Source organism: Lissotriton vulgaris, chromosome 1_1 (genome assembly GCF_964263255.1).
Source record: "Lissotriton vulgaris chromosome 1_1, aLisVul1.2, whole genome shotgun sequence".
NCBI lineage: Eukaryota > Metazoa > Chordata > Amphibia > Caudata > Salamandridae > Lissotriton > Lissotriton vulgaris.
The window spans coordinates 2,134,461,068-2,134,482,292 of NC_141685.1; the positions used below are offsets into that span (position 1 = coordinate 2,134,461,068).

The 21,225-nt window shown below is 44.9% G+C and overlaps 1 protein-coding gene across 3 annotated transcripts in view; it reads right to left on the reverse strand.

Moving 5' to 3' along the window:
- The window catches only part of RAB3IP (RAB3A interacting protein), a 388,930-nt gene that overhangs the window by 192,724 nt on the left and 174,981 nt on the right, over nt 1–21,225 (reverse strand). For all 3 annotated transcript variants that reach the window (XM_086921989.1, XM_086921972.1, XM_086921980.1), the window contains exons 3-4: nt 16,415–16,640; nt 3,497–3,592 (exon numbers count right to left, since the gene is read on the reverse strand). In XM_086921989.1, coding sequence (XP_086778115.1) covers nt 3,497–3,592; nt 16,415–16,640 — 322 coding nt within the window. The remainder of the gene's footprint in view (nt 1–3,496; nt 3,593–16,414; nt 16,641–21,225) is intronic.

Genomic DNA, 21,225 nt, shown 5'->3' on the forward strand with positions numbered 1-21,225 from the left:
TAAAGGGACCGAGTCATCCTACTCACTTAGTACTCATGAGACAAGGACCGACTAGCTATAGTGTCTCATGTGCCCTCCTACTCACTTACAGAGGAACAAGTGATTAGACAACCCAGACACAACACTCCCGACTCTCTCTGGAATCGCGGTTACAAGACACACCCTTTCGCTCACACTCTTGTACCTGTCCACAATAAGATCTAACAGAGACACAAACAAGTTTAAAATATTTATTTTAACTAACGTGCTCTAATATGAAGTATACGTGCCACAATAAGCAGAAAAATGCATAACACAAATACGGTCAGCATTGAAGAACACAGTTATTGCTGCTAAGAAAATGCTAAAACCAACAGAGTTGCATGCTGTGGCATTATAACAACTCGTGACTAAGACTGTGCGACATTCCAAATCCACTCCCAACAGGCCGATAGAAATGCAATATTTTTTTATTTATTGACATTTATTTAAGGATGAATATGGAAATACTTTTATTCCACTGGTGCTTCAACGTCATGAAGATCATAAAAGGAGCTGTCATAGTGAAAGACAGAGAAGCCTAACCTCGCTCCCCCTGCACAGATGCAGCATGATTATATATTAGAAGATCTCTGGGTGTTATCTGCAGACCCTGTACCTCAGTCTATAGATGGTAGTTCTACATTTTTCCCCCTAGAGTTTTATATAGCACATACTTGACCCGAAGGTATCGGGTATCAGAGCGCTTTACATGAGCACCAGTTGCGTTACATAAGGACACATTTGTTTTTGTTAGGCAAGGGGTTCCCCAGATTTGAGCTCCACGCCATAGCCATTAGCCCACAACCTCTCCCCATCACCTACATCGTAGGTGCTGTCATGTTCTGCTCCCTGGAAAGGTCCCTCTCCAAGTGTGTGCAACTTATCCGTGTATTCCAATAAGACCAAAGTACGTTTTCCCAAAAAACAGCTGCATCTGTATGTTTTGCGTGGGTGCTAGGTCCTCACCAGAACAGAATAACAAGGGGAATTGTTCTGACTAAATTCCAGGAACCTGCAAAGTGAGAACACAACAGTGGGTTCTCATGTAAAAATATCAAAAGAAGCATTTGCAAAATAAGCTCATGTAGTAACGTGTGCAAAGCAGCGGACAGTCTGCAGCTCGCTCTTGCAAACTTCAGGAAGACAACGACGTACCCATGGGCCATGTGATAACAGGTGGTTCTACCACTTAATCGCAGACATGCACTAACACGTTACAACAACATGGGCTCCCACAAACTGGATGGGGATGTTAACATCGTGGTAGAGGCCCACGAAACGTAAAAAACAGAGGTGCTTCATTCGTGGGTCACATTCTCGGCAGTAAATGCCCCCTCATGGAATTTTCACACATGCACTGGAGTAGCAGTACCTAACCAATACAGAGCATATGAGGATTTAGAAATAACACTCACTTATCAGGAACACATGAACTGGCTCCCAGGCACCCTACCACATATATCGGGAAAAATCAGACTAGGTCCCTTCAGTAATGAGGGAGCAACATGGACAGTCCTAGCCAGTTATGCACCATATCCAGCAAACATTACAGTACTATACTGAGATTTAGTTAAACTCTGCAGACATCTAGTACACCATAAAGGCTGTCCCACAATGGGCTGCTCAAGCTGCACAACCACAATTGGCTATACCTGGAATCAGTCCTGTAACCATTAATATAATATTGGGTAAGGTTTCCAGCAGACAGGTTGAGATTCAATTCTGGGCTGTACAGAAAACAAATCAACTTATATATAGGGCCACCAAGAAAAACGGAATGCTCAGAATATGCCTGCCATGGGGATGCCTCCCAGATGGAAGACTCAGCCACTTGGAGCACAGTCTTTGCTGTAGTTTATACTAGAAAGCATGGTAACCTTCATTAGCTGTTTTGTCTGAGGTGCATAAAACAGATTCAAAATAAGTATGGGGCAGCCCCAGCCCTGGACTCAGTGATGAAATTAATGGGCAATTTTGCCAGACTAGTATCAATCATACTAAGCAATATAAAAGGGGAAGCAGCAGCATTGGTTATACACCAGCCACTCACGCAGGTTGTTCGGGTACATCAGGAGCGCAAACTACCTAAAACTATTGAAGAAACAAATACATCTGTAGATACAGATCATTTGGATCCAGACCTAATAAACCACAGCTTAAGGGAAATTCTGAAAAGGATAACTCGAAGCAGGCACCTGTGTCTTCTAAAAACGGTAGGATGCTAAGGAAAATAAAGAGAAGAATATAACACGGGCAGATCTCCTCAATAGGAGTCCTCTGAAAAACATTATAACTTGCATAACCGTGATACAATTAACCAGCCTGATAGGTATCAGTAAACTGATTCACGACCTTCCTGTTCCTTTCAGGAATCATCTAAAAAATACTAGGAAAGAGGAGGACGATCAGAGCATAGATCAGAGGAGTACGTGAAATCGAAGGACTCCCAACACTCTACTGACTTCATAACAAAAAAAAGGAAGACAAACCTACACATTCAAAGCCTCAATTTCAAAAGAAGAATAAGCGACTGGGATCAAGGCAAAGTATGCCACAAATATTGAGTACTCTGGTTGTGGGAGTGGGCCCTGACCATGCTACATGCATATTTGCTGTACAAAACGAGCACAGCACTAATGAACAGTTTACAGCGCAAAAAATATAAAACCACGTAAGACATATCAAATGAAGTTTTCGGCCAAAACATAGCGCCTTAAAGCAGTTACTTGAATGCATTTAGCGCTCCAAGATCTCTAGAACAATTCTGTCAATTACCCCAAGTGTATAAGAATAGCCCCAGGCTGTTTTCAGCTCATTTAACAGAACTGTTACAACAACTTGATGACCAAGCACTGTCCTATGTCAATCAATGACACGTACCTAAAGGATGATGACTTATCAACACAATTAGCCAGAGTAGATAGCGCATGTGAGCTAATCCAAAAATTGTGCAATCAATTTAAATTACAAAAAAATCAAAGATTGACTATCTCAGTGTCTTGTTCTTGGGATACAAGTTGTTAAGTGAAGGCAAAGGTCTTGCAACACATTTCTTATAGAGGTATGCGCTTTTACAACCTCCAAACACATTGAAAAAAACTCTAAATCAATATTGTCCCATAAAGATCGATACAATTCAATAAAACATCATGTCCAGCTCCCTACTACCAATTGCTTCACTAGGTTATGTAGTTGGTGGTTAATTAAGATTATGGTCCTGATGTACGAAACTGCGCACCAACTTTTTGCAAATTGAAAAGAATTTTGAGACCCCACATGGAAGAAGAAGGGGCCTATATGTAAAATACATTTAACATTATTAATCCTGCAATGCTGTGGGATCAATGCACTGCGATGACTTTGAGACTCAGTATGCAGGGGAGCCAGAACCCACAAATTACTAATTTAGATGGGCACTTAAGTAGCAAGTTGTCTCTTATATGAAATCCTAAACAAAGATAACTAAAAAACAAACCTCAAACAAACTAGCTGTAAGCTCTTCCAGCTCCTGTCCAAGTTGGTCCCGGACCTTCGAGAGTCTTTCACATTCTTCATCTTTTAACTTTAGCTCCTAAAAAGAACAGTTCATGAAAGAAAAACAGATTTTATTATTTTTATTCAGAACGAAGCCAAAATACACTCATAGGCAAAGTACAAACTGTTTCACTTAACGGCTCAAATTATTAAAGTAACAATCGAACCTTCTACATAATATCCTTTTTCTTTAGTTTACTCAATGGAATGGCTGCCCACTTTGGCAGTCAATTCAGCAACAGGGACCATTCCCGCAAAGTATTAAAATGGCAAGGGAGGCCTACAAAACTCCGGGACAGTTGCAACATCATTGTCACATTTAATAGGTACATCAAACTTCTATTTTAAGCAATATTGTGCCAGTAGGAGGGCACAGGCAGGTAATTATTTTATGGGTGTGACGTTTGTACAGGAACTGCTCATTACATGGAAAATAAGTTCCTGGGAGTGCCATTATCCCTGCATATACTGCTACTGTATAACAGACACATGAAACTTGAAATGATGTTATTCTATGTAGTCAAACTCGTGCAGACAGTAAATGATTACCTTTGTGTGAGCTAAGATAGTAAAGTGGCTGGAAGGCAATACTTACTGAATAGCAGGAGGGTTAGATGCGTACAAACTTGGAGGACATATTTATACTGCCATAAAGACCAATGAAGTAAATTGCTTAAACAACATTATGACACCACAAAGCTCCACAGGTCTGATCAAGCGACTGGCTGGAGCCCTACCGCTGGAAGGAGAATTAATCAGAACTATTAATAGCTCCACACCAGGCTGACAAGGCACATCAGTGACCTGATAAATGGAAGTAGAAAGGTGGTCTTCATCCCAGAACTATCAGCTGAGGAACAGAGCGAGGAAGTGTTGGGCAGCTTTTGGTCGCATATTCTTTCTGACCACTGGATATACCATGTCCGACAGATGAGCTATATGAATCAAGGCAGAGATGACTAAGATGCTGGAACTAGTTAAGGGCTTTTATAGTCCATCGACCAACCCAATGTTACTAGTACCTAAGCAGTTGAGTGAACTGAGCTTGTGTGTGGACTCCGGGTCTCAGTACTTTTACCTAGACTGTTGCTAATACACTTTTCAAGCAGACATGCTTTCAGATGAGTCGTACCTAGTAAAGGCATTTGTATTTTTTTTATTTAACCAGTGGTAACAGGTAACTCACGTTGATGCAAGGAGCCAATAATTTGCTGGCTGGATTTGAGGAATTCTGTACTGACCATCTGCAGGCATAGTAGTCTTCCATGGCAGCTGCAATGAAATGAACATCTTGGACACCTCGTAAAGAAGACTGGTAATCTCTCCTAATTGGACCCTGCAAAGCAGAAGGTCAGACTGACCATAAGGGCACAAAAGGCCTGTTTAGTCATCATAGGAGGTGAACCTCAGGCACCACGTGGGGAAATGGACAGGTCAAACCTCCAGAAGCCAAGATTCAATCTGTGTTGTACTAGGAAGTACCCAAAATCCAGAATCTAGGGACAGTCCTATAGTGACAATGATACAAATTATTAAACAATAGATGCGTGATTGACATCCATGGCCTTCAGGAGCAGAACAAGAAATGTATGTGGTTTGTGGAGTGCCAAAATGCCTTGTATGCTCTGAAATTAGTGTCCCTTAATACACCAGCACTAAGGCTGGTAGACGAGTCAGCTTGTCATATTTTGTTTTATCACTGTAAAGCATAAATGCTTTAAAACCGCTTCTAAAAGCTATCCAAAAAAACAAATACACAAAAAATACTCTATTTCGAAAATGTAGCATATTACAAAGCAAAACAAACACAAAATACATTCAGTGAATTCCAAGCCAAGTGTCACAATAAATCATCATGCTTAATCAAAAACATACTTTTTTCAAAAAGATAAAATAACAAAAACACCTTTCTAAGTTTTTGCGAGGCTGATCCAAACGCGAACACCAAGGACTCTTAGATTAACAGAAACATCTTTCAAGCTCAGAGCAAGAGACCAATAATATAGCATCTATAGTAGATCAAAAATTCCTGATGAAAACATTGCAGCAGACAATATCTGCCAAATCAGCAGAATCTTTTACACATTAAGCAGAGTGCAGAAGAACAAGTTACTTACCTTCGGTAACGCTTTTTCTGGTAGCTACAGTATCTGCCTGTGGATTCCTCACCTTGTGAATATACTCTGCGCAGCAGCCAATCGGAAACTTTTGTAGCTCTCCACGCCGGTGAGGTCATGGACGACGTCACAGAGGGTACGACTCCGCTTGCGACCCCGCTGACGTCACTGGATCCATAGTAGGGCCTCGTCGGCATGATGACGTCAGTTCCGCCCTTTTTTCCCTGCGCCCGAGGCACACGGAAGGACCGACATAAACAGTAATAGTATACATAGTACACAGTATTCAAAACAACACACACACACACAGTGTGAAATCAATGCAATATGCATGAACATATAAATACACCCATTAAAATGTATTTTTTTTTTTTTAAATACACTAAGCAGGTATAGAAGAGTGGACAACGGGGAGGCGGGTGGGTCAGTGAGGAATCCACAGGCAGATACTGTATCTACCAGAAAAAGCGTTACCGAAGGTAAGTAACTTGTTCTTCTGATAGATACATCTGCCAGTGGATTCCTCACCTTGTGAATAGAGTCCCACAGCAGTCCCCACTCCCGGAGGGAGTCCACTCTGCTATACCAAGAAATCCTGGAGGACAGAGCGCGCAAAGTGGCCGTCCCTCCTCACCTTGGTATCCAAGCAGTAATGCTTCGCAAAAGTGTGGAGGGAGGCCCAAGTCGCGGCTCTACAAATATCCTCTACAGGCACACCTCTAGCCAAAGCAGATGTTGAAGACTTTGCTCTAGTATAATGAGCCATTATACCCTCTGGAGGACCCTTACCAGCCAGGGCGTAGCAGATCTTTATACACAGGATAATCCATCTCGACAGTGTGCGCTTGTGCACCGCTTTTCCTTTTTTACAGCCAGCAAACCCAACAAAAAGCTGGTCGTCCACACCATAGTCTTTAGTCCTATCGAGGTAGAAACTCACCGCCCTCTTAGGGTCTAGGCGGTGAAGCCGCTCCTCCTCCTTGGAAGGGCGAGGGGGAGGATAGAAGGTAGGGAGTGTAATGGATTGCCCCAGATGGAACGGAGTTACCACCTTAGGCAGAAAAGCAGCCCTGGTCCTAAGTACCATTCTCTCAGCATGAATGGTCAGGAATGGGGGTTTCGAACTAAGAGCTTGAAGCTCACTTACCCTCCTTGCCGAGGTAATTGCTACAAGAAAGACAGTCTCAAAAGACAGAAGTTTCATGGGACACTTGTGTAAAGGTTCAAAAGGTGAACCCATCAAATAAGTTAAGACAAGATTTAAGTCCCATTGAGGCACAATAAATGGAGTTGGAGGGATTTTGTTGGTAAGACCTTTTATAAAACGTAACACAATAGGTGACTTAAATAAAGACGGCTGGTCCGGCAAACAAAGGAATGCCGACAAGGCCGATAAATAACCTTTTTACAGTCACCACAGCAAAACCCTGCTGGGCTAAAGAAAGAGCAAACTGAAGAATGTTGGACAAACGAGCTCTCACAGGGTCAATAGATTTCTCTCCACACCAGGAAACAAATTTGGACCACCTATAGGAATAAATTGAATTGGTGGAAAGACGCCTGGCCGAAAGAATTACGTCCACGACATCAGGCGGGAGATAAAAAGAATTCAGGGTGCCCCGTTCAATCTCCAGGCATGAAGGTGTAAGGTCTGGGGGTGTAGAACCTGCCACTCCATCTGAGAGAGGAGATCTGCCCTGAGAGGGAGACGGAGCGGCGGGCACGAGGAGAGGTGTACCACACCCTTCTTGGCCAATCCGGGGCGACCTATGTAACTTGAGTCCGGTCTTGGCGAATCTTCCTCAGAACCCGAGGAATCAAGGGTATGGGAGGATATGCGTAAGGGAGTTTCGAGCTTCAACTCAACTGAAACGCGTCCCCCAAAGCTCGCTCCCTGCGACGGATACTGGAGACTGCAGAATGACAGGAAGTGAGCGTTCTCGTGATTGGCGAGCAGGTCCACCTGAGAAGTTCCCCACGTCCGGAAAACGTGACGAACTACCTCTGGGTGAAGCCTCCACTCGTGGTCGGCTGAATACTGCGACTGAGACTGTCAGCGCGAACGTTCAGAACTCCGGCCAGATTTGCCATCTTACAAATCTGGTGGTCCTGAACCCAGGACCAGAGACGCAGAGCTTCTCTGCAGAGAAGATGCAACCCCACTCCCCCCTGCTTGTTGACATACCACATCGCGGTCATGTTGTCCCGACCTGAACCGACTGACCGCGAAGGGAAGGGAGTAAGGACTTGAGTGCCAAACGAATCGCCCTCAATTCCAGAAGGTTGATGTGAAGCAACCTTTCCTCTGGAGACCAAAGACCCTTGATCTCCAGATCCCCCAGATGCGCACCCCACCCTAGAGTGGAGGCGTCCGTTATCACGAAGGCAACCGATGGAGGCAGATGAAAGGGCTTTCCTTGAGACAGATTGCCCTCCACGCTCCACCAAGACAGATCCGCTGCAGTGGCTCTGGAGATCCTCACAGACTCCCTGAGATCTCCGTTGTGCTGATACCACTGCCTGCGGAAACACCACTGGAGCGCCCTCATGTGCCAGCGTGCATGGTTGACCAGCAGAATGCAGGAAGCAAACAGACCGAGCAGGCGAAGGACCTTCAGGACTGGAACGACCGCTCCATTGTAAAACAAAGGAATCATTTCCTGAATGTCGAGAATCCTTTGAGGTGGAGGGAATGCTCGACAAACAGTAGTGTCCAGTACCGCCCCTATAAACAGGTTGCGCTATGAGGGCACCAGGTGAGACTTGGGTACATTTAATGAAAAACCCAACCTGTACAACAACTGAGTTGTCTCTCGCAGATGATGGAGCACCATCTCTGGGGACTCTGCTTTGATCAGCCAGTTGTCCAGATAGGGGAATACAGGAATCCCCGCCCTCCTGAGATGGGCTGCCACCACTGCCATCACCTTGGTAAAAACTCAAGGTGCAGTAGTAATTCCAAACGGAAGGACTCCAAACTGATAATGTTGCGACCCCACCGTGAAACGGAGATACTTCCTGTGCGACTCCAGGATCGGGATATGAAAATACGCGTCCTGCAAGTTGAGCGACACCATCCAGTCTTCTTCCAGCAGCGCCTGAAGAACCTGCGCAAGGGTAAGCATCTTGAACCTCTCTTGTTTCAGATAAAGATTCAAGATCCTGAGATCCAGGATTGGGCGAAGCCTGCCATCCTTCTTGGGAAACAGGAAATACCGGGAGTAGCATGCCTGACCCCTTTCCTGCTCTGGAACCACCTCTATAACGCCTTTCTTCAACAAGGTCAGAACTTCCTCCTGTAGGAGACGGAGATGTTCCTCTGAGCAAGCCCCTTGACAAGGAGGTTAATTTGGAGGGAATTCCCTGAAGGGAAGAGCATACCCATTTGCCACAAGATTGAGAACCCATTGGTCTGTATTGACCGATTCCCAATCCCGCAGAAAATGGGTAAGCCGACCCCCCACAGGACCAACATGACTGGGAATGGGGATTCTAGGGCTGCTTTGCTGCGGCGATAGGGGGAGAAGTAGAGGAAGAGGAGGAGGCGGGTTGACGACCTCGTGGACGACCTCTGTTTCTTCCTCTATAAGATTTATACAGCGTATTTTGTTGCTGCTGCTGTTGACGAGGCTGCCCTTGCGAGCGAAAGGATGACTTCCCAAATCCTCTGTATCTACGAAAGGAACCTCTGGATTGATTCTGTAAGCCAAGTGATCTCGCCGTGGCCTTACTATCCTTAAATATTTCAAGTGCGGCATCAGACTTCTTACCAAAAAGACCTGTACCATCAAATGGTAAGTCCAACAAAGTAGCCTGCACATCCTGAGAAAAGTCTGAAGACTTCAACCAAGCTCCCCTTCTCGTAGCCACTGCAGAGCCCATAATTCTAGCCACCGAGTCAGGCGTATCCTGGCCACTTTGAATGACCTGGCGCGCAGCGGCTTGGGTATCATCCCAAACCTCTTGAAAGTTCTTCCTGTCTTCATCAGACAGTTTTGGGAGCAACTGTTTAGAGGAATCTATCAGGGCATGGATATACCTTCCCATCAAGCAAGTTGCATTTGTAGATTTCAGTGCAATGCTCGCAGATGAAAACACCTTCTTAGCAGACTGGTGAATCCGTTTTGACTCCCTGTCTGCTGGAACTTGAGGGAAAGCCCCTGAAGACTTCTTCGAGCAAGCCGCCTGAACTACAAGGCTCTCAGGCGAAGGATGAGCTGACAAAAATTCTGGATCCTCAGGTGCCACCCTATATCTCCATGCCACAGTCCTGGAGACTGCAGGTGCAGACAAAGACTTCTTCCAAACCTCCAACACTGGCTCCAGAATTGCCTCAATAAATGGTAATAAAGGTTCAGTCACAGAGGATGGAGAATGCAACACTTCAGTCAATAAATTGGACTTAAATTCGGTGGAAGGAAGATTAATGTCCAATAATTCAGCAGCCTTTCTCACAAATGTATGATACGGAGCTACCTCCTTCGAAGGAGCATCTGATCCCGGAGAAAAATCCCACTCAGGGGAAACATCAAGACCACTTGCATCTTTCAATTCTGTAAAATAGTTATCAGAATCAGGAAGTTCACCTTCCTCCATTTCCTGCCGATAGCGTGCCTCTTCCACAGCTCTTTGGGCCTCCCTCCTGGAGCGGTTCCTCGGGACTGGAGTCGATGGATCCACAACCGACTCCATCGGATTTTGAGACCGGCGTCGAACGCGGATCCGACGGCGGCGCCGCTTGCGCCGGATGAGGGCGAACAGACGGCGCCAGAGATTCTCGGTACGGCGCCGGAGATTCTCGGTACGGAGCCGGAGCCCTTGGCGCCGGAAAATTCCAGGACGGCGTCGCTGGAAGAAAGGGCATAAATGGAGCCTGGGCATATGTCTGAGGAACACCCAAATTGTAGGCAAAAGGACCCGTGGGGCCCGCAGGCGCACCAGAGGGGTACATGGCCCTTGCGAAGACACCATACATAGCGTTAAGATAGTGTGATGGGTCTTGACCTGGAGCCGGGAAACGAGGATAATTTCCCGGTGCCGCCTCTGAAGCCGGTGTACCTGGAGTCGGGTCCGTCGGCGCCGAAAAAGGAACCTCTTCAGGCTGCTCCTGATCTTCTTTCTCTGGCTCGGCTTCACACGGATCCGAAAAATGGACTGAATCCGAAGGGGCTGGCGTCAGTGATCGAAAGACTTCGACTTCAGGAGCCACTTCCTTCTCTGGCAAGTCCGGATTTGAATGATAAGGATCGACCTCACCTCTGTGACGTCGGGGAGAAGATGACTTCGGCGCCGGTTCCTTATCAGAGTGACGCCTCGAAGAGTGCTTCTTTCTCTAATGTCTCTTTGACTTCGAATGTCCCAACGCCGACTTCGAACCCGATCTGGATTCGGAACGAGACCTCGATCTTCTTTTACTCGCCTTCTTATTCTTCTTCATCTTGGCCATAAACAACTTCGCGTCCCTTTCCTTCAATGTCTTAGAGGTCATCTTCCTGCAACACGCACATCCATCGACGTCGTGATCGGAAGACGAGCACCATACGCAATCCTCGTGCGGGTCAGTGATGGACATCTGCTTACCGCACTCCCTGCAAGGCTTGAAACCAGATTTTCTCCCAGACATCTTCGAAAGGAAACGAGAAGAACAGACAAGAACAACTATAATAACAATGTTACTACGGAGAGTCCCAAGAAACCATTGGCGTCGACGGCGTGGAAAAAAGGGAACTGACGTCATCACGCCGACGAGGCCCTATTACGGATCCAGTGACGTCAGTGGGGTCGCGAGCGGAGTCGTACCCTCTGCGACGTCGTCCAGGACCTCGCCGGCGTGGAGAGCTACAAAAGTTTCTGATTGGCTGCTGCGCAGGGGATATTCACAAGGTAAGGAATCCACTGGCAGATGTACATTTCAGAAAACTGATTTTGAGCGTTAACTGCCAACTACTTTAATACCTACCGGTATAAAGACAAACGCACCTTTCAAGTATTTAGATACAAAAGTCACTGAAAGCAGTATTTATTCATCAATAAACATGATTCTTGTGCAAGAGCTGGCCCACCTTTGAGAGTTTATTCATCTTGTGGTGTGCAATGTAGTCACAGCTGAGAAAGGAAGTCTGGGACTATGTTTATAACAAAGTCAGACCTCAAACCCCTCAAGTGACTGCAGCTGTTCAGGATGGAAATCCCAAGCTTCTGCGGTCTGTTTCCTTGAAGTCGAACTGCTTTGGGTTCAGGAGGGGACACTGCAAGGCAGGAGGGGTAAGACCTTAGCGTGAGACATAACCTTTGCAGCTGGCTCGTCTCCTTAAGTGCTGAGAATAAACCCTTAATTTTAGAGAATCCTTACTTCTATGATGGACCAAAAGGCGAGCTGACCTTCCCTCCCCTGACTTCCAGAGAGAACCGTGTTAGGCTAGACTGACTGAAGATCTGTCTAGAGGTTGCCTCCACGGATAGTCACTGAAGAACCACGAGATTCTGTCAGCCCACCATTACCAAATCATAAGATTAAAAATTGGGCTCAGGAGGTGCACAGATGCTTTCCGCCAACATCTGTGGTTAGCCTGCAACATCCAGATACATCCTGTACCATTAGGGTACCATATTTGTCCTCTAAAGCTCACTATGAACAGAGATATCCTTTCTCTTTGTCCTTGATCAGAAAAAGCAGAACCATCTTTCTAGCTCCAGCCTAGTATCAGAGGGCATACTATATGTCCTAGTTTAACTCCAACTCTATATCACAGATCAGTGGTATAGCATCGAGCCTGGGAGTGCCCCCGTCGCTTTAACGCAATATACCAGTTTCCAGAAAAGGCAATACTTTGGGGATCTCCCAAGTCTTAGGGTGTCCTAGCCATCTTTAAATCTTGGCCATGACTGGTTGTTTCACAATACAAGCCTTTAAATGCAGGCAGTCCAGGGGAACGGATTTGGCTGCTGATCCACTTTGGCTAGGAATTCTCACTGAAGATAATTTGAAACACAGATACCAGTTGGGCACTTACATGTTTCACCTAGATGTCGTTTAGACTGGACACCGACCACCTGTATCCCCATTGAACTGCAAACAGAAACTGTGCATTAGCTTTGGCCTCCTAAAATCCTATGTCATTGACTTGGGTGAAGGAAGGACCAGTGTTTAATTTGGATCGTGGAATAGTGATACAGAGGGGCTACTAGTTACTTGTATCTGGCAATTCAACAGCAGGTCTCATCACAATTAGATTTCCAGGTAAAAAATCCAGTACTAGAAACACAAAAACCACAAAATATTTAACTGTGGTGTATCTGTATCACAGAGGTCCCGCAGTTTACAAACATTTGCATAAAACCTGATCAGTGCTGAACACTTCTGAAAGCGTTGAACTCTCTCCAAAAAGCTGACATTAGCCATAGGGATCAATGCTATTTAAAAATCCCGCCCTTAAAACCCCAATGAACTCATGAGGTCATGTCTCGGCCACAGACTAGGTTTGCACTCTTATTTATCAGCCACATGCCCATACTTTTAAAATATCCTGTTTTGACATCAATACAGTCCTATTTTTCAAATTGCTGTAGTGACTGGGCAGTTTATTGTATTTGTGGCATGCTATATTAGAGTCTCTAACCCCGAACGCCACTTCAAGTTGCTACATCTAGAAACTCCAGAGCCCTAAGGTACTAACTTACTTATGTAATTGGAGTGCAATGGTAATGGCCACTCTAGCACACCCCAGTTAATAGTCATTACATAGAATACTGCCCTGTAACTACAGACTGCCTCAGATTTCCACGTAGGAAAGGACTAACAGAACATACCTACCCATTCTTCTTACTTACTTTCTTTGGCTCACCACCTAACTAATCTATAAAGTAAGAAACTTAGGTTGCAATATTTTCATAGAGGTATAGATCAATCCTTTGTATTTCCTCAGTCTCATCCCCTATACTGAGCAAAGCAGATTTACTTTTTTGAGGCATTCCATTACATGGTCACATTCCGGGGAAGACTACATACTGTATATGTGAAGAATTACTACACTGGAGAAGTAATCTATGCAACCCGTTTGCACCACAGAAGAAAGTGGTACATTTTGTTGATTACACTAGTTTTGATGGCTACTGTATTGCAGCAGTTCTTAACTCTTTGACTTCTGAGGACACCATTTTTGTGTTACAGTAGCTGTTTGCCTTCTCACCATTGCAACAACAAGTATAGACCTGGGCCTTAGACCACCATGGAGCCAGAAGAAACACTAACTGTAACACAAAAAATAGGCTGTGCAACCTGCGATAGGTTGGCATGACAACGAGACCTGTCAAGACACGTATGAGTGAACATAAATGCACCATCCGGTGCAAAAAGACTAGCATCAAAATGCTCAGTCATTTTCAGCAGGCTAATCACACACCTGAGAGTTTAAGGTGGACTATTATTAAGTCTAACCAAAATTGGTCCACCAGAACACTATTCCTCAGTCTCATCCCCTATACTGAGCAAAGGAGATTCTGAGGACACCATTTTTAAGTCGAGCCTAGAGCAGCGCATGCGCTGCTTGCTAGACTTTTAGTAAGGGGCTTCAGAAATCGCCCCAAGCTCACCACAAGCTTGTGCGTGTGTTTTTTTCTTCCTCACAGGCTAGTGTGGGTCCTCGATGATGGATGACTTGTTTATGTTTCAGCAGTGTTCCTACATCCAAGGCTTCTGGCTAGACGTTGGTAAGACCACTTCAGAGGTTTTGGGGCAAGAAATTGAGGTAAGCCCAGCTCTAGTTATTTTTGGGGTTCTACCAGAAGAGAGTGTTAGCTGTAAACTTTCCAAATTTCAAGCATACTTCCTATTTATTTAAATATATCTGGCAAGGAGAGAAATCTTCTTGAAATGGGTATCGCCTGTGCCTCTGGCATTTTTGGACTGGGTTAATTCAATTATTAGAGTTAATAAGCTGGATCGTGGGTGTCGCTGTAAAAAAAAGAACCATATTTTGGGGGGGATTGGGTGAGTGGATTTACAAACCACATAATAAAATCTCCTAAAACTGGTCCAATGATTATGAAATAAGTAAGATGAAGGTAATGAGGTTGATCCTTGAGAAAAAGGTCTCAACACTCCACCTCTCGTTCTTGCCCAGGTGTCTTGAGGTTGGCCCTTGTAGAAACCTTGGAGGTGGTAAGGTAACAGTCGAAGTTGAAGCCTTCCTCCATTGGTGCCTTTAAAGAGCCCATACTCTCTAAAAGACAACTACTTATGGATGAATGAGGACACACAAAAAAATAATAATAATAATAATAAATAAAAGGAACTCTTCCCCAAGGCCCTAAAACCTCTCACAGCACATCTTTTTCCTAATTCAATAAAAACCAAGTTACTTACTTACATTACTAGCTAACGGCAACAGGATTTATAGAGGCTAACGCTTCCCATAAAAAGTGAGCCGTATAACTATTCCCACCATCAAAATTGTGATCATGTGCAGCAGGATCAGAAAACTAAGCAACACTAAAGTGACCAATTGTGAATGCTTGAGGCACGTATATAAATTAGACATGTCAGACTTTGTTGAAAATGTTTATTATAAAAAAAATCTTTAAGTGACCTTGAATAAGCAATATAAAGATGCAATAAGTTAGAAGAAGGCGCCCATGTGATATTGCGTTTATAAAAAAAAAAAAACAGATGGTTAGAAGTCATCAAGGAAGAAAATCAGCGCAGCAGCGCGCAGGGGAATGGAAAGCTGATGTCTGTTGCCAAATGGAACAGAGCATCCCCTAGACCATAAGTCTAGTGCCATTAATTCATGGCTAAATTGGTACTGACATGTATTAGTGACCGGAACTTTGGGATCTAGTAAAAAAAAAAAAAAAAAAACTTTTTTTTTCTAGGGTAGTGAAAACTAATGTGAAGGTTATCATGCCCTCACTATGACATTTTCTAGAGTGAAATAAATTAGGTTCGCTTGGTGGCTCTGCTGATTGTACAGCAAAATCTGAGTGAAATGTATTGTAGTTGAAATATCTTGGCTTTATCAAGCGCTTCCTACACAAAATAACCTCTGCAGTGCCGACCAGGTAGGAAGACACAGCTACTAATAGCCTAACTAGGATCTGAGACCATAGATGAATAATTTACTGCCTCTACAGCAGGTTTGAGGTTTGTGTAGACATTCTAACAAATCTTTGGTCTCTTTTCTACCTTTCTCTTTAATTAGCAGTTCTATTGCGTTAGTTATAAGGCATTAGATCAATCGCTTATGAATGAGCTATAGCCACTAAGGACGAAAAGTGATCAGATATGCAAACAACGTTTCTTTAAATTGGTTTTAAATATTTTCAAGAATGTCTAGCCCTTGTTGACATCAGGGGTTGCAGAGAGGGACCTTTAGCCTTTTTACTGGATCAATCGAAGTTTTGCCTACATGCAATCTATGATCATCTTACATTGTAAACATTTTTAAAATATGATGAATTGACATCCTTGTACTTTGTGAATGAATTCGTTATGATTATATTATAAATAATTATGATGAGATTTTGATATAGCTGAACACGTTATGAAAAAGGAAAGCAAGTAAATTCTTTAGAAGGGAAAACCACGAGGAAGACAACCCTAACATGTTACCAGGAAAGCAATAAAGACTGGATAAAAATCGTTACTTCAAACAGTTATGGTCAATGTATATTTTAATGTTAGAAAATACATTAGAAAATTGGAAAGTACAAAGCATTGTATTTAAATGGTTAGCAATTAGTACCTGCTGAGCTTTAGCAAGTTCTTCTTTCAGGCGTTCATATCCCTTCTCTCGCACTTCCAGTACAGAAGGGCTCCTCAGGTGCGATAGGCTGTCTGTACTAAGTCCAAAGACATCATTAGTTGCATCCAAAGTATCGATAACTGTAGCGCCTTGCAAGAACTCGCGCTCTGCACGGTGGCTGTCCTTTCTGCTCTTGCATTTGGGTGAGCATGCCTGGTTTCCAGAGCTAGAATAACAAACAGGAACAAGTGTAATATGTTTAGATTTGCTTATGTGAATAGCACACTGCTTCTAGTTGCTAGGGAAATAAACAGTAGTTACATATATCAATAAATGGATATTAAACAACAGCATAATAAAATACAGTAGCTACCTGAGAAAAATATACTACCTAATATCTTGAGTTCCATGTTAGTGTAAAGTACATCGGAGTAAATTACAGTTCATCAGCGAGAGGTCACTGCTTATTAAACAGGCTTTTAGAAAGTAAAAAATGCAAAAAAATTACATACAATATAAAATAAATAACATAAATCGTAGCCATCTTTTTTGAGATAATAATCAAATCATATTCTGTTAATCAAACGTTCGTATAGTCCCCAGGTAGAGTCAACACTTTTGCTTGGTCCTATCCTGGCAAGGAAAAGCTTTTATAAAAGTAAACATAGTTCTGATTTTCGCCAACCATCGTTCTGCAGTGGGCACTCCGTAAATTCCTAATTTTGAACAAAAACTGATCTAGAAACACATAACATAAAAACTCACTTTTGAATATATTTGTTTTGGTGGCATCCTACCATCTACCTAGTAGTCTAATAAGAAGATCTCAGTTTAAAGATATTGGAATAATGGTTTCTATCCTAGAATAGATAAAAGAACAATCATTTTAAATTATTACGTACGCTACATTACATGTTTTCAAACTCTGAATTCTTTGTTGCAATAAAAGCAAGTATTATTCATCTTAGTGAAGAACATACATACTTAGTCTAGCTGGATTGATATATATACAACAGTATAGAATGGCCCGAGGTTCTCTGGTGATTTTTAGGTCTCGCCTAGCGTTGCAGCACGAAAGTGCTGCCATCGCTTTAAGAGGCATGCAGTATACACTATAGTGGGGAAGCTTCGTGGTAGCTCCGCCCACTCTCCACCCATATTTCTTATTGGTTTATTTCCTCAATGCAGACTTCCCATAGGTTTTATGCTTCTTAGTCCTGCCTCATGACGATAATGTAGTCATTTGTATCCAGCCACGGCTATTGGCCCCTTTACTTCAGGCACTATTTTGTTTCCCTCCCTCCCGCCCCGCCACTCTCCCGTAGTCTGTCCGTCACCGAACCTCCCACCCACACTCCCGGTCGTGCAGTTTCTTGGCGTGCACATAGCAAAGTTTCTGCCCCTGGAGTATTGTCTTACAATGAGCAGGGACGCGCAGGCAGTCCCTGCCTTTCCATTTGCAGTTCCATGCTGTCTTCGGCATTGTGCGCACTTTACAGTGCCCCTGGAGCACAAGCAGGGACCTACTAGAGTGCTTTTCTAACAGAGCGCACGCAGCGGTCCCCCCGGGGCACAAGCAGGCTTCCACTTCAGCGTGCTGCTCTTGCTGGGAAACCCGGACCAGTCTTGCACCGCTGAAGGAAGTCGGGTCAGCAACAATAACAAAAGTAATATACCAGAGTGGAAGCCATCCTTTTCTCCTTTGATGCTGAAAAGCTTTTGATGGGCTTGAGTATGTATTCTAAGAGAGACAAGGAAGGTCAGTGTATTAAGGGCAGCCTTTTGAAACAGGAAACGGTAACTGACCAGTTTAAAAAATCAGACAATAACAGTGACTACATATAAATGGTACCAGGGAGGGGAACAAGGAAAGACTGCGTGGTCACATTTAGAAGTAGTTCAGGGGGGGGACGCTGGGTGGATTAGTATGTACTTGTTTGCAGATATCCAACTGGCAGAGCTGCATACTTTGGAACTTGGGCAGGCAGAGCCGGTTCTATGATTTGCAAGGCCCTGGGCTAAAAGGTAATGCGCGAGGCCCCTCTAATTTACTTAAGGAATGTGCGAGGACCCTCTAATTTACTTATGTGACCCCTTGCAAGGAAACCATTCCGAGACACCGCAGGTGGCCCATTGTACAGGATTCTAGCACCCCCACAGTTTTAACTTTCAGCCCACCAGCAAATCTCACACCTTCAGTCTGATAGGTGTAAGAATTGCTTGTGGCCTGAGAGTTAACACTGTGGGGGCGCTAAAATTCTGTACAATGGGCCTCCCGCAGGTCTCTGTAGGGGTCTCCTTGCAATTGATACAAGGGGAAGCATCTCCCTCCCCTAGGCCACCAGACACCATCCCTGAGAGGCCCAGGGAGGAGGGACCTCCCATAGACTCTAACTGCAAGGAGACAGTGAAACAACAGGGCACTCAATCGGTTCGGGCCCCATGCTGGTGGGCTGAGTGTAAGACCCTGGGCAGCTGCCCATGCCTAGCGCCGGGACTGTGGGCAGGCACAGGAGCGAGTCAAGGTAATCCCATACCTTCTAATCATGTTTGCGCTATTTAAAGGTGCTAAAACATGAGGAAGATTTAATGGGGTTTCATTTCTCCATTACTTTTGTTCAGGGTGCGGAGGTGGGGCTCTTCCTTCTGTAGTCCTTTGTTTGTTACTTCTATTTGTAGCTCCGGGTGGAGTGAAGCAGCAGACACTGCACCGGTTTCAGGTAACATAAGCTACTAGTTACCAAGTGCCCCGTGTTTCAGAAAACCGTTGATCTTATTATTAATTGCAATGGTGCGGAATTTTTGTGAACGAAATTCGGGACACAATACTTATGTTACATATTTGAGTTACTGTATTTCAGTTCAACACTGTTGGACTTGGCCCTTCTGGCAGGTTCACCCCTAAACTTTTTGCTTTGGAATGGTGATCCGTGGTGGTGATTTTTGGTCTCTGCGCACTTTTTCCCTGTGTCCCAGGATAAAGTGCGTGCGTGTAGTGAGATTGGCCTGCCCTCCCATAGGAATGCATGGGGAATGTCTGTGACCATGTTAGTTCCTGATGTGTGGGGAGTGCAGGCTCGAGTTTGGTATGTGCGGACTCGTGAGATTGAATGCTGCGCAATGATGTGTGCGGCGTGAATGTGTCTAGTATGGAAGTGCCACTTCTAGACATTTGTGTGTGTGTGTGCAGTAAGGGTGCTGGCGTGTGATTGGCTGGAGCTGGCTGGTCAGCCTGGCTCCAGGAGTCTGGATGGGTCTGCCCCGGTGGTGAGTGGAGAGATTAGCATCCTGATGTGAGGGAGGGGTGCACGTGGGTCCTGAATAGGGCTGGGCTTTCCCCACACAATGCTGGCTCCGTCCCCTGTGGTGAGTCTAATGACCCTAGCCTGCCTAGTGAATGGAAAGGGGAACTGAGGAAAACCAAGTACTCCAAAACCAGCTGCGACTGGTTTTTTCCCCACCCTGCACTCTGAGACAAAGGGATTTAATGTATAAAAAGGGGCTGTGTCCCCTTGCAAAATGTTCTCTCTTCTTGGATCCTGTTGCTGAGGGGGGCTGCTGCTGCTGGGTGCCAGGAGGACCGCCACTGGGGATTGCCTCCCTGCCTAGGAGGACCCTGTGTGTCACTAGACAAGGGAGTGTGAGTTCTCTGGGATAGGGAGCTTGCTGAATATTTTTTTTGTGAATTGTGTACTCCTGTTCTAGCTCAGACCCCTAGGTTCCCTGTGCTAAACTTTTCTCGAGAACGTCTGCCAAAATGGAGCCTGCTTTTGATCTCTGTAGTCTGTTTAGGTACAGTGTGACAGAGCTGGTAAGGTTCTGTGAAAAGGGAGGCATAGAGGTGGGTGAGTCAGACACCCAGTCCAAACTGAGGGACAGCCTAATCCTATGGCAAAAAGATCAATGGGATCTTGAGAGCAGTGAGGAAGATAGGGCCCGGGCCGCACGCCAGGAGGGTGGTGGGTCTGTGGGGAGCCCTGAAGAATCTGAAGAGGAAGAAGATGACAGTGAATGGGCACCAGCAGATAATGAGGATCCCATAGATAGGGAGTCCCTTGCTGGGTCCAGTGTCAGGTGCAGCACCCCATCCCTTGTCCTGTCCCCAGAGGAGTGGTTAGATAGGAGGGAAGAAAGGGAGCATCAGCTAGCGATGGAGGAGCTCAGGTTAGAGCAAGCCAAGCTAGAGGCAGAAAGGGCCTTGCTCAGGGAGAAGATAACCCTAGAGGGTAGGTTATCCCCTAAGCGCAGTTATAATTTTCTGGATTCCCTAGGGAGGGTTGAGTCCAGTGGTGGCAGCTATATAGATTTAAGTGTAGGAAGTCCCACTCCCAGTTCCCCAAGTATGGCACCTGTTTCCCCAGAAGAGGAGTATAGGTTGAAGTTCAGGAACTTTAGTAAACTGTCTCAACAGTCTTGGGAAGATTTTGAGGATGAATGGTGTGGGACACTGTTTGATTGGGTACAGGTTCACACGAAAGATGATTTTGACGTATTGTTCGGAATGATTGTCAAAGAGCACCTACTCAGTTGTTGTTCACCAGGTTTGCACCAACACCTGTTGGGGTGTGGGTTGTCTACAGCATGTGAGCTTGCAGGTGAAGCAGACCGCTGGAAAAGTGCCAGAGGGTCTTTAGAGTCATTGATGAGTGATTCCAACAATAGTGAGTCAGGTATCCTCCAGCCCAGCGTGGTGGAGGAGGCTCAGTGTAGCCCAGCTAGGTCCTAGAGTAGCGAGAGGGGTTTAGAGGCTTACTACCTGGCTCAGTGTAGCAGGAGTCAGTGGGTGGCTGAGAGTCCCCAGATGCCCGAAG